Source organism: Diadema setosum, chromosome 18, assembly GCF_964275005.1.
Source record: "Diadema setosum chromosome 18, eeDiaSeto1, whole genome shotgun sequence".
NCBI lineage: Eukaryota > Metazoa > Echinodermata > Echinoidea > Diadematoida > Diadematidae > Diadema > Diadema setosum.
Genome location: NC_092702.1, coordinates 28,178,933 through 28,199,489, shown reverse-complemented (window position 1 = coordinate 28,199,489; position 20,557 = coordinate 28,178,933). Strand labels below are relative to the sequence as shown.

The window sequence follows — 20,557 nt, the reverse complement described above, 5'->3', positions numbered from 1 at the left end:
TTACCCTTTGCTTGTTTACATCAACTGCAGTTTAATAGCAGCCTGAAACATTGTATTTCACCTACAATTGTACCACTGAAACAGCCTATTGTATCAATTTATTTTTTATTTTTTCACTTTTACAAACACACTTGGGTTCACAACAAAAAGAGACTCAGAAGAGTGAAATTTTGGTCCATGAATGTCAAACTTATCTACAGGAAAAAAATTTGGAGAACAGACTATAACTTTTTTCTTTTTTTTTACTAAGATGAATATTGCCTTTCGACTAAGATGAATATTGCCTTTCAACAGAAAAAGAAAATTCTAGTAAATTAATTTTTCATGAAAAGTAAAGTAATAGACACCATTTGTAATGAATTTGGCACGAGAACATGTGTTTACTGCTCAACCCTTGCGATACTTCAAGAACAAGATAAACAAAACCGAAAAAAGTGAAACCATGGTTTTACATTGCATGTCTTGGATTTCAAAGCATCTGCGTGTGCCTGAAACTATTTCTAGAATCACTTCACGCCACGGAGGGCATGTGGGATAGACAAGCTATAAACTTACTCTGTACAAGCTTAAACAATACAGAAATACAAATCAACATGTAGTATAAAACTATCCTTCATTTGCTGTTCTCATTCCCTTACATACATCCCATCAACAACAAAAAAATGAAAGGAGATTTGAAAGTGACTAATATGCCTCTTGTAATCTTACAAGTGTGTATTTTTACAGTTTGTCTGATTATTCAATTGCAAATCTGTGTGTCTATTGATCAATTCTTGCTCATCTTATGATGTTTTAATTGCAATTCAAAGGGAGCAAATCCTAGTCTGCAGTTATGCACACTGTCACACAAATTGAAATGCAGCAAACTGGGGAGAAAGAGCACTGCCTAACTATCTTCGAGTACAATAAGCAAACCTAACGGTTTATTTTTGAAATAAATATTTCTAATGAAAAAAAAAAATCCCTCAAGGTGAGGTCAGAGAAGACTAAGAGATGGTAAAATATATCATTATTGCTAAGATGGCAAGTGCTTGATGGAATTATAGCAAAATGTACCTAGTTTAACTACGGAGGGTTGACACTAAGACAAAATATATATGACGACATACACAGAGGTAGGACAAGGATGAAATCAACATGTGACAGAAAAAAAAAATCTAAAGAGGCAATTATAGCTTCTAGATAACAACATGAAAAAAAAAAGTGACAAAGACAGCCACACAGACACACTTCAAACACTATCTAGATGTGTCAAAATGCAACATACAAACACAGAAATTTAAAAAAAAAAATGACAATTTGTGGCATCTTCTAGCCTCAAATATCAATTCATACCTAGCCATTTGATGAAAGAGCCAATCATGGAAACAGCGATCTCCATGTCCCACATGTATGGGTAGATGTCGTACAGGAGACTGCGATTGGGCGTGTTCAGTAGCCGGGACATCAGCTGCTTAACATCCTTGCAGAATTTGAAGAATTCCGCAGCACGGTCAGTCCATTCTGCGGCCTAAAACAAGACAGAAAAAAAAAGAGACTACACGTGGTGGGATCAAGTTTTGCTGTAGCACCTTGAACACCTTCATACATTTCATAAATTCAAAATTCTGTATTTCTGAGTATCAGCATAGGAAAGTAACTTTTCATAGCACATAGTGTAGCATTCTGTAACATGACACCATAACAGCACTGCATTAACAGCACATTCATTTGAATGGATGGCTAAATTGTTTTAGAGAACAGGTATTTGGGAAGCTGAACATTTTTACTTGACCTATGACCGTTGCCCTTTGACCTCATGGCCATAAATTCTTCAAATAATTATAACTGGTAAATCCATTTTCATGACAACACCTTATACTTTTTTTTTCAAAATAAGGGGAATTTATTTTTTTTTTTTACAGTTTAACATTTTCACTTGACCTTTGACCCCAAGTCAAAAATAATTATTACCCTGCAGAAATGCATGTATTAAGTTTATGCATTGAGTAATATCCAAGGTATGGACAAAAAGTGCAATTTCAGCATTACATACCAAAATTTGTACATTCTAACCTGCCTTTGACCGCCTGACCTTTGACCCCTGACCTTTGACCCCCAAATTCCCATCCCAAGAGAATCATCATCAGGCATGTGTACTAAGTTTCATAAAGATACCTTGAGGCATTTCCAAGACATTTAAAAAAAAAATGAAATTTTCGCACATTTACTTGACCTTTGACCCCATGGCGGTCCAAAACTTTCCCTAAAATTATCTGATGATACATGTATACGCTAAGTTTCAAGAAAATACCTTCAGGCATTGCATAGATAAGGGGGAAACAGTGAAATTTTAAGAATTTGACCTTGACCTTTGACCTCGAGGGTGTGCACCTGAAAGTTGATCAGCACAACTGTGTTCATCCATACATGTACACTGTACATATATACCAAGTTTCAGTAAGATACATTGTACCTCAAACAGCTTTTAAATTACATTATCTACAATGGATGGTAATTGTTACTGTTATCTTGTATCAGATTACAATTATTCTGCTACATGGTCCCACAAGATAATGAACAAATCACTTCATAAGAATACATCACACTTCTACATTATTTTGAAATTAAAAGGTAATAAAGCATAGCAATTTCTACTTCATCAACCACAAGAAATTCCCCTCTAAAATTAAAAGGTACAAAGCATAGCGATTTCTACTCTATCAACTACAAGAAATTCCCCTCGTCCATGTGTGTGAAACATTCAATACAATGAAAATCCTCAATATAGATGAAATAAAAGATTTTATGAGTTCTTTCTCTCTGTATTATATGCTAGATTCTGCAACTACATGGTAATGATACAAAGTAATAACATATTTTCACACTGACATTTGAACCGAACCTCGTCTCTTTTCATGAAAATTAGCAAATACACAATATTAAGACTACTATGAATCTTATCACAACCAAGGCAGGAATCTGTTGTTTCATCACACAATCACGTTACATCATATTCCTTGTGAGTTTCATCATATTTTCTGTTCCCTTCTTGATTCCTTATCATAAATGTCCCTTCTTGTAAAGACACCATTGCCAAGAAACAAAAAACAAACAAACAAACAACAACAACAAACTACCATGGTTTGGGGGGGGGGGGGGGCACTGAATGAACATAGCATGATATTATGCTGGTGATGCACAACTTCAATGGGAGTGCACCCTCTAAACATTTCAGGTGCCTCATATCTTTTAGTAAATGTGGACAATTTGATATGGGCAACATGAAAGACTTGATAGCAAGTAACCTTCAGAATGCAATGATCAAAAGTAATCTTATAAGTACAAAATCAGTGCGTAGAAGATTCTTATCCACACTGCATATTTTTTTTTTTCTTTTCTACAAAACCTCCGAGTGTTGTATGTCTTGCTTTTTCATTTCCCATCTTCAGTGCTCAGGATAAAAGTTGCTGCTTGGCTTTCTGACACAAGATCTAATACAACTTCATACTACAGGAAAAGATTCTTTTGAATGAAACCAATGCAACAAGCAGCAGATTGAACAATATTACAGACATCGCCATTCAGATAATGACATGACCATTATTAAAGTTGTGCGAGACAGTTTGTAGTTTCAGCATCTTGAAAGATCCGCAACAACATGAACCCTTGGTGAATTAACTTTATCTACAATGTAAGAAATGTTGGTGTAAAAGCTGCACCTTTTTCACTGGATTGCACCCAGAAAAAGAGGTGCTGCTTAAACAAGGGAATAAGGAAAAATATGTCTTAACACCTGAGCATCCCATGTAATTTTCCAATATTCAAGTGGCACTACCTCCATTTAGAATTCTTCCCACAAGCTTATAAAGGTAAAATATTTGAAGATTCCTATTTCAGTATTATTTGCTCTATTAACACTAAGCATTTCAAGCAAATGTGCACCAGAGAGCACTGCAGTCCTGGGGGGCATTTCATGAAGGAACTTGTCGGATAAAATGTCTGACAAGTCAATTATATCCGACAAGTTTTGAGAAATTCTTTAGTCTGATTGGCTGATTTCTCCGAGAACTTGTTGGATATAATTGACTCGTCAGATCTTTTATCCAACAAGTTCCTTCATGAAATGCCCCCCTGTACAACTAGGGACATGTGCTGGTAGAAAAGCAGCAAGAAAGAAAGTGAATACCATAAGTCATACTATCAATGACTCAGCTGCAAAAAATGGAAAGTTTTTGATAGAGAAAAAAGCTGAAGGATTCAGACACTCGCATGGACTTTTATAAAGGTTACAACCTCTGACTTCAACTTTTTTTTCTTCCACTGGGGACCTAAAAAAGGGTTGTGGCCTATACATTGAAAAATATTGTACAGTGTACATTATTTGCTGAAATGTGAAATTACTGATATACCACATACACAACAAATACGATGTTGAAGTACACATAAATGATCTATATACTGTTATTGGGTGCGAAATAAAGACTTTACAAAAAACCATACCAGCATACACACGGTAATTACTATCTACAATATGTCTTTCTTCACTTAAATCTGGACTGATCTTATATTTGTTTCATTGCAGTCATGCAGAATAGATTCTACAGTAGGTATAACTTCGTAAGGGATTAAGTCAAAATGCTTTAAAAAAAACTAGATATATCGCTATGGCGACTGATATGCCTCCGCCATAATGCATGGTTCTCCTAATAGGTCTATAGTACAATGTCTTGACAATGTGTGATGACAGTTTCACACAATTGGCAAAATATTAAAATGACAGGTTTGCCACAAATGTGGTGAATGTTCACTTTCCTAGAACTAGGTTCAATTGGATGAATGATTAAAATGTCAGAGTGCAGGTACTTGGGGAACTGATGATTTTTACTTGACTTTGGACCCTTTTATAAGTTTATGCATTGAGTAATTTTCAAGGTATTGAGAAAAAGTATAATTTCAGTATTAAATGGGAAAATAGCATTATCTAAACCTGGCCTTTGACCTTTGACCTCACAGTTCCAAAGAGAATCACTGTTAGGTTGAACATGCATAAATATGTAAGTTTCATGATGATATCTTGAGTTACTTTTGAGATATGGAGGAAAAAGTGCAATTCAGCACTTTCACTTGACCTTTGACCTTTTGACCTTTGACCTTTTGGCAAGAAACTTCCCACAGAATATATATTGGGTAATACATGCATACATCAAGTTAAAAAAAAAAAAAAAAACCTTCAGGCATTGCATAAATATAAGGAAAGTAGTGATATTTTGAGGAGTTGACCTTGACCTTTGACCCCCTGACCTTTGAACCATGACCCCCAACTTCCCTAGATAATCACTGCCCATTGGAACAAGCACATATACTAAGTTCCATGAAGATACCTTGAACCATTTGCGAGATATGGAGAAAAACATGAATTTTCAACCTTTTTTTTCACAAAATAACCTGTGACCTTTGACCTTTGACCCCGTGATCCTAAAATCCAAACAAAGTATTATCCCCCAGGATATACCCTCATACCAAGTTTGATGTAAAACCACCACACGGTTCTTGAGATATCGACAAAAACAAAACGGGACGGACGGACAGACAGACGGACGGACGGACGGACGGACGGACGGACGGACGACCCGAAAACATAATGCCTCTGGCCACTTCGTTGGCGGAGGCATAAAAAAAAACTTTGACAAACCTTAAATCATGGCTACATGCAATACTTTTTCCTAATGCTTGGTAAATGATCCCACAGATAATACTTTGCCACCAAGCAATGTGACAACTTGCTCCAACACAGGCTCTGTGGTCGCAATTCAATGGCTACACTTATCTCTACTAACCTTTTCTGAAGTCTTGCCTGTCTTCTTGGCAGAACATAACACAAACGCATTACTCCTGAGCCAATAAATGTCCTCCAGTTTCTGGGTTGCCCTCTGCCCATGCTCGTAGGGCAGGTAGAAGAGTTCGCACATGAGGGCGAGGTCATCCTCCGTGACCCGCTCCCGCACCACTGATTTCCTCTCCTGTCCATTGCTGGTTTCGCTTTTGCCCGCGGGCTGCTCGGCTGAGCTGTCGACCTGCATCTCACAGTCCGTTGCACTCTCTGTGTTAGAGTCTGTCTGCGGGGTGATGTCTTCCTCACCCTCGACCTCCTGCGGCTCTTTCGCCGGCGACTTTTCGGCGACATCCGCCTCATGCATGTCGATGTCCGTCACCTTACTACTCGTTGCTGTACTCGTAGATATACTAGTACTGCCCTTGGTCGGCACCACAGTGGAGTCCGCATCACTAGTCCTAAATAAGGCATTTGAATCAGCTGGGGCATTATCGCCATTACACTCCATGGGCTCTAGTGTGTCCTCCATGCTGGGCGGCTGGCTGACCAGGGAGTTGACGGGAATGGAAGACGGCGTAAAGTTCTCGACGCCCAGCGGGCTGAACACCTCTGTCTTCTTCAGGATCTCCGAGGCGACGACCCCAGTGGTCTCCTCCAGGGTGGCAGCAAAGGAGGTGTTGGTGGTGGGCGTGACACTCATACAGGTGTTGACGCTCTGGACGGGCGGGGCTGTGAGGGGCAGTGGGGGTGTCACCACGGGCGGAATCACCACCACCTTCTTCTTGCTGCTCAGCTTTGTCTGACTGAACACGTTGAGCCAGTCGGCGATGGCAAGTTTAAGGGCGTGGTCCGGGTCGTAGTCGCCATGGTTTATTCTGAGTTTTCTCTGGCCTGGTTCATTATTGCCTTCAGTCTCGAGTTGCTCATCTGCACTTATTGCTGCTTCTTCTGTCATGTCTCCTACAGCAAACAAAAGTAACATAACATACTCATTTCACACTCAAGTCTAGCATTGTCTTACCTACATAAAATGGATGGTATAGTACTGGTAGAGGTGAGGATTCATCTTATAAGTTTTTGTGAGATACTTAGAAACCTCTTTATGACATGTTACAGAGCATAGAATTCTACAAGGAAATCAAAGTTTATTTGACGAAAATCTGTTTGAAATTTGCTGAGATATCCAAAAACAAAGTATCTAAATGTCAATGACTTGGCACCTACATTATTTTTTCCCCTCTGTACTATTTGCACATATGTGACCCGCTACAACAAAAGGATCCTAAAGTCGCTGACGGGCGAGCCAAGCATGGCCCAGAAAAATGCTATTTTCAGGCCTTTCCTTTGATCATTTAGCTTAGAAATTTCGGCAGATGATAGAAGATACATTAGACTACAAAATTATGTAAAAACAGAAATCCGAACGTTTTGACAGATTTGGTGATCTGACTTCAAACTCGATTTTCTCGGCTCACCCGTCAGTGACTTTAGGATCCTTTTGTTGTAGCGGGTCACATATCGTATCATGTCTTCTGTAGCACGTTGTAAAACCTAACACCTATGCTACTGTACGTTATTTAGTTGGTTTTTTTTTTTTGTTTTTGTCAGCAGTTTCCTGAAATGTCATGTCGCCTCTTGTATAAGTAAGATTTCCACAACTTGAAAGAGACCTCCAGATGATTTTCAGACTTTTACATGTGAACAACTATAAATTGGTTACACTTGTTGCAGAGTTTCAGAATTTGTAGTGATTGGGATGAGGAATAGGAGTGTTTTCAAAATTCATAACAAATCACAATGAACAAGGATGATGACATGGCAGCCTCACAACAAGAATGCATGAGTTGGGCCTCAAGGAAGCAGAACAAAAGAAATAGGCATGCATAAATTCTACACGAGTGAACTTGTAGAGCATGTGGTATTGTAATGGAATTCCACTGCTACATTTCTGAAATATGTGAGGCTCCTATGTCATCATCTTTGTTCAGTGTAATTTGTTTTAGGTTTTCAGAGTATCGATTTCTCTGCTCGAGGACCACAATATACGTATTCCACATATCTATACATGGAGCTGTTGATTTATGTACTACAGGATGTGAAATCATGAAAATCGTCTGGAATGCTCCTTTAAACTCTTTCATGTGCAACAAATAACTAAATGCTGAATTTTCATCAGGAAACAGGTCACTCAAGGAAATCAAGCATAACAGACCTGGTGGTTCGTCTTTCTTGGTATCAGCACCTCCACCAGCCTTGTACCATGTTGCCAGTGTGTGGAGAGCTATGTGATTCAGGTAGTACTCGCAGTTGGGATTCGTTAAGACACCACTGATGTAAGATTTCAGATCCGTTGATCGGCCTTTGTACGGGCCTGTGTGAAGGGGGGGGGGGGGTTAGGAGGAGATATCATTTGAGTTTTTACATGCTTAGTTTAAATTATCATTGCTAAAAAAATAATGGGACATTACACACAAATGTAATCATTACCATCATCATAATCACATTCTATTTTTCAAGTTTGTAAAGCGCATTGAAATTCTTACCAGGTCTGAAATGCTCTATATAAAAACTAGCTATTATCATTATCATTATTTCAAGCTCAAAAAGATCCTTCTAAGTGTGCTATGGTCCAGTTTCCTCATTCTGTTTTTACACCTGCTTAACCCACTCCCACGATCATGAATCTTAATTTCATCGGACCAGAAGGCAATACTGATAAACTTCATGGAGAATTGGGTTCACACAATTCAGATTGTAATAATACATGACCAATGTGGTAAGAATGAAAGGGAATACACCAAATACTCAATACTGAATTGCTGTCACTTAGAAACAGCCCCCTCCCAATATCATAACGTGTTTCATTCATCTAAAGGATCCCTCCTGTTTCAAAGTAGGATATATCCATATCTCTTTCTTCCATACCACTAAACTCAAATACTCATTTACACACAAGACATGCACCCACACATATAAAATACATCTCTACATCATTTGTGGTTATTCACTAATGCAAAGATGAGAACTTCTTAGAAAGTGACAGTGTTCATGTGACTAAAATGCCTCAATCAAAAGTGTTGACAATTCTCTTCCCATGGTAAAAAAAAAATTTTAAAAAAATACAATTTTATAACTCTGCTTCTCACTTGCTTGATATCATTCACTGACTATTTTCAGTCACCTTGGATGAACATCATAGGATGGGTATTGTTCCCCGATTTCATAGAGTGTGTGAGATTCTCTGATCTTCGCAAGAAGTGGAGTAGGATCTCTTAGATGTACAAAGGGAGTGGATTCTCGAATATACAGGACCTCCACTTAATGGCATTTAACCCTATTTTAACTGGGCTATTTGAGACCAAGTTTTTACTGGGGAGGGGGGGGGGTCAATTTGACCCCCCCTTCAGATCTCGGCCACCGATCGCACGATCAGATCGCGCGATCGCCGCAAAATTTTGCCTGAAGATAGAGCCAGATGTCAACTACAAGATTACATGGTCATATTATAGAAAAATATTGGCTTTCTATTTTTAATAAATCAATTACACAAATTTATGCATGAAATCATATTTTCACCTATAACTCCATTAAAAAGACTGAAGGATTGCTAAATTTTTGTGTCAGAGTTCCTCACCACACATCAAACAACTTTGTTGTAAAAAAAATAGCACAATCAAAATCAATTTTTGTTTTTTATTGTTTCGTTAATTTCTTATGTATTTTATTGTTTTTTCGACCTTTTGTTTTCCATTGTTTTTTTGTCAAAATTTGTTGCAGGCACTTTTTCAAGCTTATGTACATTAAAATTTATTAATTTCAATGGTTAAAAGTTGAAATAATCTAATTTATATCAATTAAACCAAAAAACACAATTTGCATTGGATTTGCACACGATATCATGAATTTGAGCTGTTTTCGGGTTGACATGCATATGCAAAACATTGCGTAACTTCAGAATGGCGTACCCGGACGTCGCAAATTTGGTCTCAAAATATGCGGGAGACTTCAATGAAAAAAGCCATGAAACGACGCGGCAAAATCTTTGCGCGTTGCGGAATCGTGGCGCGAAATGTCGAGGGGGGTCAATTTGACCCCCCCCCCCCCCGTTAAAATAGGGTTAAAAAGGGAAAGCTTTTTATAGCTTTACCTGAGGAGATAGCTTGTTGACACACATCTCTGGCTCACCTGTTACAACTGGTCTTATCAGCATTCTCTTGTATGTAATTCATACATCACTGCTGGGGTGACAAGACCTTGTATCTCAAATTTTGGTAAAAATGACTTTTTTTGATTGATGGTCAGATAATCAGTCCAGTGATATCCTGTTCAAATCCTAGTTGCCTGTTAAAAAATGCAGCCACCACAGCATGTCAAAGGAAAGGCTATCCCATTTGATATAGTGCTTTGGCTGTAAGGTTTTTTTGCTCTCCTGAACATTTGGCATTTTGTAGATTTGAGGTCTTGTCACCCCAGCGACAAGTCATGCTACCCACTGAGAGAGTTCACAATTGTATGTCACAAAGGATTTCATGACACCAAAATTGTTGTGACTGCCAATAGAATACTGCCCAACTGATCGCTGAACTGCTGACTGAAATTGTCTTGCAACGGGACTCATAACAGCATTGTCTTCCGACACGACTCTGACACAAACTCACCAAGATACATGCGCTGCTGGTCGTAGTCGTTTGCATGAATGTTGTCCCAGATGAGTGGCTTGCGTTTAATCACAGAGGTCAGTTCTTTGACAGACTCGATGGTGATGAACTTTGATACGACTTTGCCACCTGTTTTCACAGTAAAGAAAAGATCAAACTGAAGTCACACACTTTTCTCTCCTCACTAGTCTTCTTGGTGACTTCCTACACCTTTTCTTGTTCCATTTACTGTAAACATGATATTTTTGCAGCATAAAATTTTCGCGAATTGGAGCCGAAGGCCATTTTTGCAAGTTGCCTCTAACAATCAATGCATATAGTGTAGACAAGAACTTTCGCATGCAGTTTAAGTTCTCGAATCCTGGCTCTTGCGAAATTCGTGAAATTAAAATGCATTTGAACATTCGTTTTAAAGTATTCTCCTCCTGCTTTCTTTTCTGCATCACTTCGAAAAACTTCCAAATGTGTCTGCATAAACACCTTCATATGTACATAACAGCAAAGACAGCATTGCTAATATGAACATCAGATCACAAATCATGCAAAATCAAGATATGTAGAATTACAGCAGTAATCACGGCACAAATAGTCTGGTTGAATAACACTTTGAGGTAACATTTTGGTGGCTTTTGAGCTCATGTATGTTGTATAAAAGTTGATTTATTCAGCACTTAAAACTACCACGGACCAGTGGGCTCTAAGTGAAAAGAGTTGAACAATTTCTCATAAAAGTGTACACTGTATGCAAAATATTTGTGCCTATACAAGTCTATGAAAATGGAACAAATGACCAGTGACTAATTACATGATCCTCAGTCAGTGTGGAAGGATAACAATCTAGCAGGATAAAGCATGATACTGCCCACTGAAAAGGTCATAGATAGAGGTAAAAAAAAGGTCAGTCTTACCTGTCCACATAATGTGGATATCTGGAAGGAGCTTTGCACCCAGAGTCTGCAGGTACTCTGAGTTTTTGACGGAGGGGTGTGCCCGGGTAGCACAGTATTCTGTGGACAGAAAAGGTGTATACAGTAATAGTTCAGCACCATGTGACATATGACCAGTTTGAGATTGTTGCTCGTAAGTGTTGAAAGAGCACTAATACCAGCTCCAGCATTGAACATGAAACCACCAATTATACCTTGCACGACGTATCGTATAAAATACAGTGTATACAAGAAGTTTGATAACGTATGGAGAATATCTCATTTTCAGAGTCAAATTTGGTAGAATGTTTGTGTGTGCGCTATCGTCACACACTAACATTCTTCCCTTCAATACACCTTGGCAAGTGTATCAACAGCACAAGTAGAGTTCGTCAAGTAGACCTAGATTGGGTCTCTGACCAGCAGGTATTGAGACATCTTGTGGGCTTCACTGACAGTGCTCGGCACTCACGTTAAAGAAATGTATGAGAATTATCAACACACACGTCGCACCCTGGGGGGAAAACTGAATAAAAAGGAATTGAGGTAGGCATGAGAAAGAAAACACTAACGTATAATAAATATTAAGTCTAGAATTGTTTATACCACAAACAAAATGATATTAAAGACCCAGTAGCATGGGGATTCACAGAGTGGGAAGGCTGGCCTACACAAGTGTAGCTCTGATATAGTAGCAGGGGTCGCGCTTAACTTTTTTTTTAACTAGCCACACGGACCAGTTAGATTCAATTTTGGCTAGTCCGCAAAATTTTTGACTGGCCAACAGAAATTTTTGACTAGTCCGTCTTGTTTTTTAATCGCATGACTAATGTCAATTTGGGGAGGGCCCCAAGTACATTTCAGTTATTATATCATATATCATATTCATTATCATTACTTCATTATCATCATACATCATCACTATGTTTTGTAACAGTTTTGTGACAGATTAAATTGTCTCCCGGGTCAGGGGCAAGACATACAGCCTACAGGCCTTCTCGGAAATGTTGATGTTTATTTACGAACGCACACACGCCGTAATCACACCAACACGACATTCACAAGAAGTGAAGAACATGTCGATTATTCATTCTTTTTTTATCTCCAAACAAACGTTTCAGTAGTGACAAATACAGGCCTAATTAATGGTCGATTTGTTTTAAGCTAAGCATCTTTTTGAGGCACCATTATAAACCAGGGTGCTACACAACTTTTTTTACTCACTTGCCCGATCGGGCAAGCAGATTTGCAAATTAGTGTAAAACACTTGCCCGAACAGAAAAAAAAAAATCAGAAAATATAAATAATTGAAAAAAAAAAATCAGTAGTATGTCAAGGTTTTAATGGGAAAAAAAAAAGAGAGTGAAGTTGATAAACAGCTGAGGTTGAGATAAAGAGAGAAATAGCATATTTAAGGCCAATTATCAGGGTTTCATTTTTGAGGACTATTACCACGCTCCTTTACGCCTTGTCAGGAGCACTAAAATAGGTGTAGCTCTCCTTATTTTTTTTTCACATAATATTGGTACTTCAATATTTAAAATGCTTCTGGTAATTGGTTATTCCATCTCCCCTCTACCTGACTCATTTCACTGTGTACTTGTACTCATTTCACTCTGATCTTTCCACACCTTGGCCTCGATCTCATTGGAAAAGAAAACCAAGAAAACACAACGAGAAAACACACACACACACATATTGCAACACACAACAAAAACCTCTTCCCTACACCTTCCTGATTTCCGTGTTTCTGTCAGGTGAAAGAATAAAACAACAGTACTACATGTATGTTGATTGAAACTCGACACCCATTCAGGCCAGCCAGGCCAGGCTGCCATGTAACTTCAAAGCACATTCCGACAGCTGGCTGGCAAAACCACATGGCAAAATTTGCGCGCGCGTGTAGATTGCTGGATTGGGTGGAGCTAGGGGCCTGGGAACAGGCAAGGGTGATTTGATAGTCTGTGAGTTATCAAAAGCAGACCTTTTGAACAATTGATACGTCATGATACTATCTTGTCTTCCTTTTGGACTGAAAGAAAAACATCAAAAAGACGAGTTGAGTATCATAAATTTTTACATAGTCATGCAAAAAGATTACTACACTCATGTCATGACAAGAAATGAATCAATATTCCAAGACAAAAACAAAGCAGCCTCGGGTACCTGACGGTGACATCGAGACGCCATGCATTTACCATGCACGTTTGGGAGCAACATGTTGGAGTTGGCAGGGGGAGGGGGTGATCCTGGAGTTTGTGAAAACTTCCCGACACCCAGGGAGGTTAGATTCTCTTCCCGCTGTCTAACCGGGTAGTGAATTTGTCTCGGCATACGAGAACTTTCATTTATTTCTGTGATTTACTTTTTAATCGAGTGATTAATCAATCCCTTTCTACAGTTCAGTAAACATTTAAAATACTCGATCAAGCACACTATTATGATTTATAGTGTAATCGACTGTTCGATATTTCTACTATGGGTCACAAGAAAGGCTATAGAACCATTGTTACTTATAAAATCATGATCTTTGCGATGATTCCTTGAACTCAACTCACGAGCTAGTTCTTCGATCGATATTTCCAGGCTATATTTACACCCTGTTTATAAATTCCAGTGCGCACATTCTTTCGTCTGGCACCTAGCTGGGGTCTGGCTCCTGGTTTTGTGGAAATTTCCACAAGGGGAGAGGGGGTGGGGTGTCAAGTTTCTCGTAAGACCAGAGACTGCATACACAATCTCTTCGCTTGTATTTACTGTCGTGTTTTTCCCCTTTGCTGTTAATGAACATTTAGATTTAACTTTACGAAGGTTGCTATCTAGCAAGTGGTTCTTGTTGTGAGGTGTATGTATTTTTTTTTTCATCATTCATGGGCCGGAGGGGAAAGAAGAAGTATGCTCAGCAAGCTGTCTTTTACACCAGCATCAGTAATTATCGTCACCATCACTCAGATCATTCGGCCCTTGTCCTATAACATTCAGAAACATGACCAACATGATCACTCGAGATAAACTGCACCTACGCAAACAACAACATCCCGACAACACAAACTCTACAAAAGCTCACACACAGCTGGGATCAAACTTCCTTCGAAATACTGCAGCAAAGCGGAGAAATCGCCGTTACGACAATGCATGTACAGTGCCAGACACTTAAATTAATCACTTTTAAATACTTCGAAATATAAAGGGAACGAACAGAGTGACATTAAACGAAAGAAATTGTACCAAACTAGTAGTGATAATCACGATAATATCAGAAACCACGGAAGAGAATAAGCCCTAGCGGAAGTTTGCAGCACCGAACGCCAAGCGAAATACACTTGTACAATGGAAACTCGGTATGACGAGCTCCTTGGGACCAAGACAATTTGTTCTTTGTAATCCTAATGTTTATATCAGTAGTCAATAAACAATACAAAACAAAGGAAATGAATTCAATGGGACCAGAGAAATCAGTTTGTTATCAGATCTCCGAAGGCGAATGAAGGTCTAGTCACTGTATATTTAATACAACTATATATCGAGTTTCCACGGTACACGGGAAACAAAGTTCGAACACTTTTCACCTGCACATCGTCAAACAAAGTATGCAACACATGAACAGAAACTCACCTCTTAATTGCAGAAAAATGATGCAATAACATCGTTAAGATCACACAGACAACACTCTAAAAAGTCAGTTCGTACTTGGGAGGTAGGGGAATAAGCGGATGAAGAAGCAAAGAAGAGAGAGAGAGAAAAGAAACGGACATTGGACAAAGTGCATGTAGCAGCATGTGCATGTGGCTGGCCAGACACACAATACAACTACCGGTATTCGGTATACATTCAGATACCACGGTGATCGATGTAAACACCAGGGTCCATGGGCGTCTGCTAGTTTGCAGGCACAAACCCTTGTAGGTCGTGGAAAAAGTCTGCATGCGCCAAGACTACAACACGCACCACTGGCACTGCAGCCTCTCCAGGGAGAAGCTACAACACGGCCTATATATATGAGACCGTGCCAGGGTGGTGCATGTAGTAGTCTTGGCGCAGACTCCTTTACAGGATGCACAAATGGACAGGATGCACAAACGGACTAGCTCCGTTCGCGCGCTGCACACCTACATACGCAGCGATTTGCGTTCAGCGCTTGTCACAGCCAGTATGCTGGGAACGACACTGGAGCAATATTTGGCTGGCCACACGGACTAGTAACTTCCGAATTTGATGATTTTTAGCTAGTCCGACGTGATTTTGGGTGGCCAATGGCCAGCGGACCATCGCCAATTTCGAACCCTGAGTAGAGAATACCCTTAACCCGTGGAGGACGGGCTGATTTTGCTACAACGCGCATTTCCCATAGACCTATGCCCGAGTATACTCGGGACTCGTCCTCAACGAGTTAACACATAGTGTACAGCTTTCTCACTGATCTCTAAGTACACACACAGCCGAAAAAATCTCACCTGGAGTCGACCATTGCCAATGAGCATATGCTTCGATGCTTGTACCTGCTGATATGTGCCTTGCGGGCCCCAAGCACTATGCGTATTTGTGATATCAAATGTACCCCAGTGGGCAGTGAATGGAGACTGATTCAAGTGGACTGCCTATGTTTCCCAATGCTACCAGGTCTTAAATAAGAATTACATAAAATGACTTTTCTTTACAGTTAATTTGAACTATTCTGTGTGTATGTAAATTTTCTTTGCAGTAAACTTGAACAATTCTGTGTGTATGTAAATGTGGATGATGCACTTTCCAAAGCCTTGGTAGAGAAAAATAACAAAGGTGAGGCAGAGAAAAGACAAAAATGTTTCAAAAGCAGAATGAAAAAAAAAAACATTCGTATACAGCACCCATTTCATACTCTCTTGATAAAACACACTCTAATGAAAACTGAACTGTCCCCAAGATGACACAAAGACATGCAAACCAAATGTTGGGGCCAGGTTGTTCTAAATACCTTGAATCCATGCAAGTAAAGCTGTCCAGTAGAGGTGAACACACATTATTATTTGGAAGCACTACTTCTGGTATTCTTGCTGAAATGACTCACGCGAGCATAAACACACAGACAGTCACTCATACATCATGAACTTAACAAAAAGTAGAATACCCAACTCCATATTTATGCCTCCATGATTAAAGTCTCCTTTTAAATGCATGAACATAAATATTGCTGGCCCAAATGGCATCAGTACTATAAGGCCAATATATACAAATGTTAACACTGCTCAAACCCATGTCAGCACACTACAAGAACCGCTGGGCCCATAGGCTAGCAAGCAGACTTCTGGCCTGCCTGGATCATAGACATTCATTCACCTGTTGGACAGAAGAGGAATCTTGGCTGGCCTAGGTACTGGAATGCCTCGTTTGTGACTGAAACCTGAGCGTGGGCAAAGGATTGAAAGACTTCTGTGTCGGCAACGCTCATCTCGGTGTCGATGTCATCGAAGAGGAGAGCGAAGGCCTCACAGCCAAACTGGCTGACCTGCAGAGACGGAGGGCATTTGAGAATGAGGGGGAAAAGGGGATTGCGGATATCTTAATCATGCGTTCAAAATGAGAAGAGCATGCTTCATGAGAAACGTTGTGCACACGTTGCACAATAAGCTTTGCCCATGGTCTGTCCAACCAAGCAACATCTAAATCATGCAATGAAGATTCAATAAAAATATTTTTATGGTCCAACAGAAGGGGGAGATTAATAAGCTCATTACAAAGCATTTCCATATAACCTGTGTATGAATGGAGTATATCAGAAAAAGGCGCTGGCGGCTCAGTGCACTGTGTCATAGATAGCTGTCAGATGAATTTATGAATGATAAACTGAAACTCAATGAATGATGAAATGGTTACTTGTGTTAATGTGTCCTCATGAGCTATAAACAGTTTTGACTCAGTTGTGCCCTCTCCTATTTCTTGTTGACTGCTAAAAGACTAAGTCGCAAAAGGCGTGGTCAGACTGGCAAAAGATTGAGAAGTTTAAGATTGCGTTCATTGAGTTCTTGAAGTTTTGCCAGTGTGACTGCAAACTTCCCACGGAACTTCCTGCGAACCTTCTTGTGAAACTTCCCACTCCGAGGGATATTTCCTCTCTCCCGCCAAATTATTGTGACCGCTATAAACCAAAACTTCACGATCTTTGTCACGTGACCAATCCATCACCTGTTTGCGGACAGTGCCTCCGAAGCGCAAGCTATTGTGTTGTACAGGTGTTCATAGTTACGTCACAATCACTAGCCATCAGACGGCGTGCTCTTTCTCCATCCTTGCACATGCCCACCAATGACCAAAACTTCTCAATCCAAAGCTCGAGAAGTTTGACTGCCAGTGTGACCGGATGTCAAAAGATCGTGAAGACTTTGGGATCTTACACTTCTCAATCTTTTGCCAGTCTGACCATGCCGAATGTTAACACAGAAATATCTCATAATTTGTACAAACACTGCACGGTTATGGGTAGTTTCCTGGTAATTGATGACAACTTTTCATTCAATCTGACAAATATCAGAGAGAATTTCTTATCAATATTTTCCCTAACAAGCCTACTGCATATATCTGAACCTGATGATACAAATGTATCATTCAAACATGTAGGGGTTGCATGACTAAAATTTCATTTTACGTTCATGCATACCTGAAGTATAACTTCTCAGACAAATTACACATTTGATTAACTTTTGCCAGCTCATACAAGTGCATCTTGACCTACAGTGTATGGCCTGTATTCGGCATAGCATGTGCAGAACATGAATACCACCTCTGAGCTGGTGTCATACCATTCCCTCTAGCATCCCATCATGTATCCTGTGACCATAAAGCTAAAACATTCTCAGAAGGGTTCAAATTTCATCTTCCACCATTTCAAATTTGCTTCCAATACATTGAAAAGGCTCTACCACGAAACTTGTCTGGCTGATGTAATATGCAGGTATAACAAGTTGTTTTTGGAGTATTTTGAGATTAATTATGTGTGAAATGGAGTCGGTCTACCAGATTTTTTTTTTTATTCCTGACAAGGTCCTCCAGATTCAGTATTGGGTATTGTAGAACACTACTCGTATGTGACGATCATATCGTACCCCAGCAGTAGCACTGAATTGCATGCAGCTAACAAGCTGCTGCATGCAATTCACTCCCGTGTGATAAATACAGCTAGCTGGCCCGACAAATTGTAATCGCTAAATATGAATATAAAACTTCATGTAGCTATCAAGATCTGGTACACTCCGAGATTGCAGTACATTTGGTGAACCAATTTGGATAGTGTTTTGCATTTTAGTCAATACCCAACTGGAACCGTGATATCACTGTTATTTCACATATCATGTCTCCGTTCCAGAGTAAAATTCAACAGTTTCTGCAGGAATATGTGAACTATGATTTGCCTTGAACATGTCTGTGACATGCAAAATTCTATCGCATTCAAAAGACATGCCATGTGACAAACTGCAAGTGTTGTATGTTGTTAAACGCTATTTGTTTAACAATATGGTAGACAGGTGCCATTTAAGAATCATATGACATTTTACCAATCATGACTGTTTTAATCACAGTCATACACATAGTGTATGAGATATATATTACCTCTGACCCTTCATAGAATATTAAATTCAGGTAGAAATGTCAAGAGATACACAGAGGAACAAAAACATGCAATTAGAGCAATTATGCTTCCCACATAGTACCAGACAGAACCAAAAGATTGAATGATTTTAACCTCTAAATGCTCATTACACAAAAAGAGAGAGAGAAAAAAAAAGAAAAAAGCAGAAGATAGTAAAGATATGACAAAGCCATACAAAAAAAAAAGAAAGAAAGAAAGGACATGGGCGGACAACCATGCTTTTTTCATACAAAGCCATACAATCTCTCTGAGGTCACAATTTTACAGTTATCACCATGACAGAGTAATGGGACACTTAAAGTGCCAATTTCAAGGTGAGTTATGGTAACAATTTGATCAATGAAATAAGTTTATATTTCTGGACAACAGATAAGAAATGTTGACAGAATAGCAGTAATAATTACACGGATACAGCACACACAGCTATCACATACATTGTACGTGACTGTTTGTGCAAATTTGGGAGTCTTTCCTCTCTTTCTGTCCGTCTGTCTGTCTGTCTGTTTGTCTCTCTGTTTTTCCCTTTTGTTTGCTGCAGCTGAATAGAGCATCTTGCAAATATTTGAAGTAGCTACAAGAACAATTTGAACAATTCAACACATGGCAGCTCCTTTGCAATTCTATCCAGGTCAAATAAACAAACTTGGATCAACCAAGCATACTGTATTTGGTAGTGCATATATTGTATTGCACACACGAGACACCGTCAGGTATATTCTGCAATGACATGTCCATCTGCATGGTACAGGTCTTTGATTCACAAATTAAAATCCAATTATTCATTCAATACTTAATATTTTTAGAATAAGAACTATTTTTCTTTATCATTTGTCCAAAAGGAAAAAACAACGTTAAGAGTAAAAGTTTTTCATGTAAGGTCAAAAAAAAAGCAGCTGATTTTCTTTCTGTAAAAAAAAAAAAAAAGAAAAAAAAAGAGAGAGAAATCAATACATGTCCTGTTTGACACATCAAATGCTTGAGTGTCACCACTGAATTCAAGTCAGAATTGATTAACTTCACATCAGAAATTAATATGCAACTCATGTTCAGTCTTTTACTTTCAATAGCTATATTTTCTATAGGTAATAAGATCTGAACTGTCTTGCTTCCAGAGAAAATCTACAAGCTTTCTACAATCATGTTTGTCCTTTCAGAGAAACTCTAAATGGCTAGTAGCCTCTCGACATACAATTGTATCATTACAATCCAGAACCATTAAAAAAAAAAAAAAAAAAAAGAAAGAGTATATCCTGTTGGCATGACAAAGTCATGCCTAATTGCACTTCACTTTAAAAAAAAGAACAAAATCACTTTCAAGACTGATCAGAAACAATAAGAAAAGGTTTAATGACTGTCTAGAGTTTCAGAAGTATGGTATCTAAACTTTCATGCATGCACTTTGTACCTGCTCCAATTTCCTCTTGAGACTTGTGACCTCTTTGGGATTGGAGAAAGTGATGTCGAGGCCCGGTGAAAGGGCGTAGACGAAGAGAACATCCTGCTCCTTAGCTGCTGTGATTAGGCTGGTCAGTTG

General features: G+C 39.1%; 1 protein-coding gene across 1 annotated transcript in view; it reads right to left on the bottom strand.

Moving 5' to 3' along the window:
• The window catches only part of LOC140242173 (protein O-GlcNAcase-like), a 51,347-nt gene that overhangs the window by 17,421 nt on the left and 13,369 nt on the right, over positions 1-20,557 (bottom strand). The window contains exons 3-9 of the mRNA XM_072321938.1: positions 20,429-20,557; positions 16,716-16,884; positions 11,382-11,480; positions 10,474-10,602; positions 8,028-8,186; positions 5,820-6,775; positions 1,336-1,510 (exon numbers count right to left, since the gene is read on the bottom strand). The exon at positions 20,429-20,557 is cut by the window's right edge and continues 2 nt beyond it. Of these exons, the coding sequence (XP_072178039.1) occupies positions 1,336-1,510; positions 5,820-6,775; positions 8,028-8,186; positions 10,474-10,602; positions 11,382-11,480; positions 16,716-16,884; positions 20,429-20,557 (1,816 nt within the window). The remainder of the gene's footprint in view (positions 1-1,335; positions 1,511-5,819; positions 6,776-8,027; positions 8,187-10,473; positions 10,603-11,381; positions 11,481-16,715; positions 16,885-20,428) is intronic.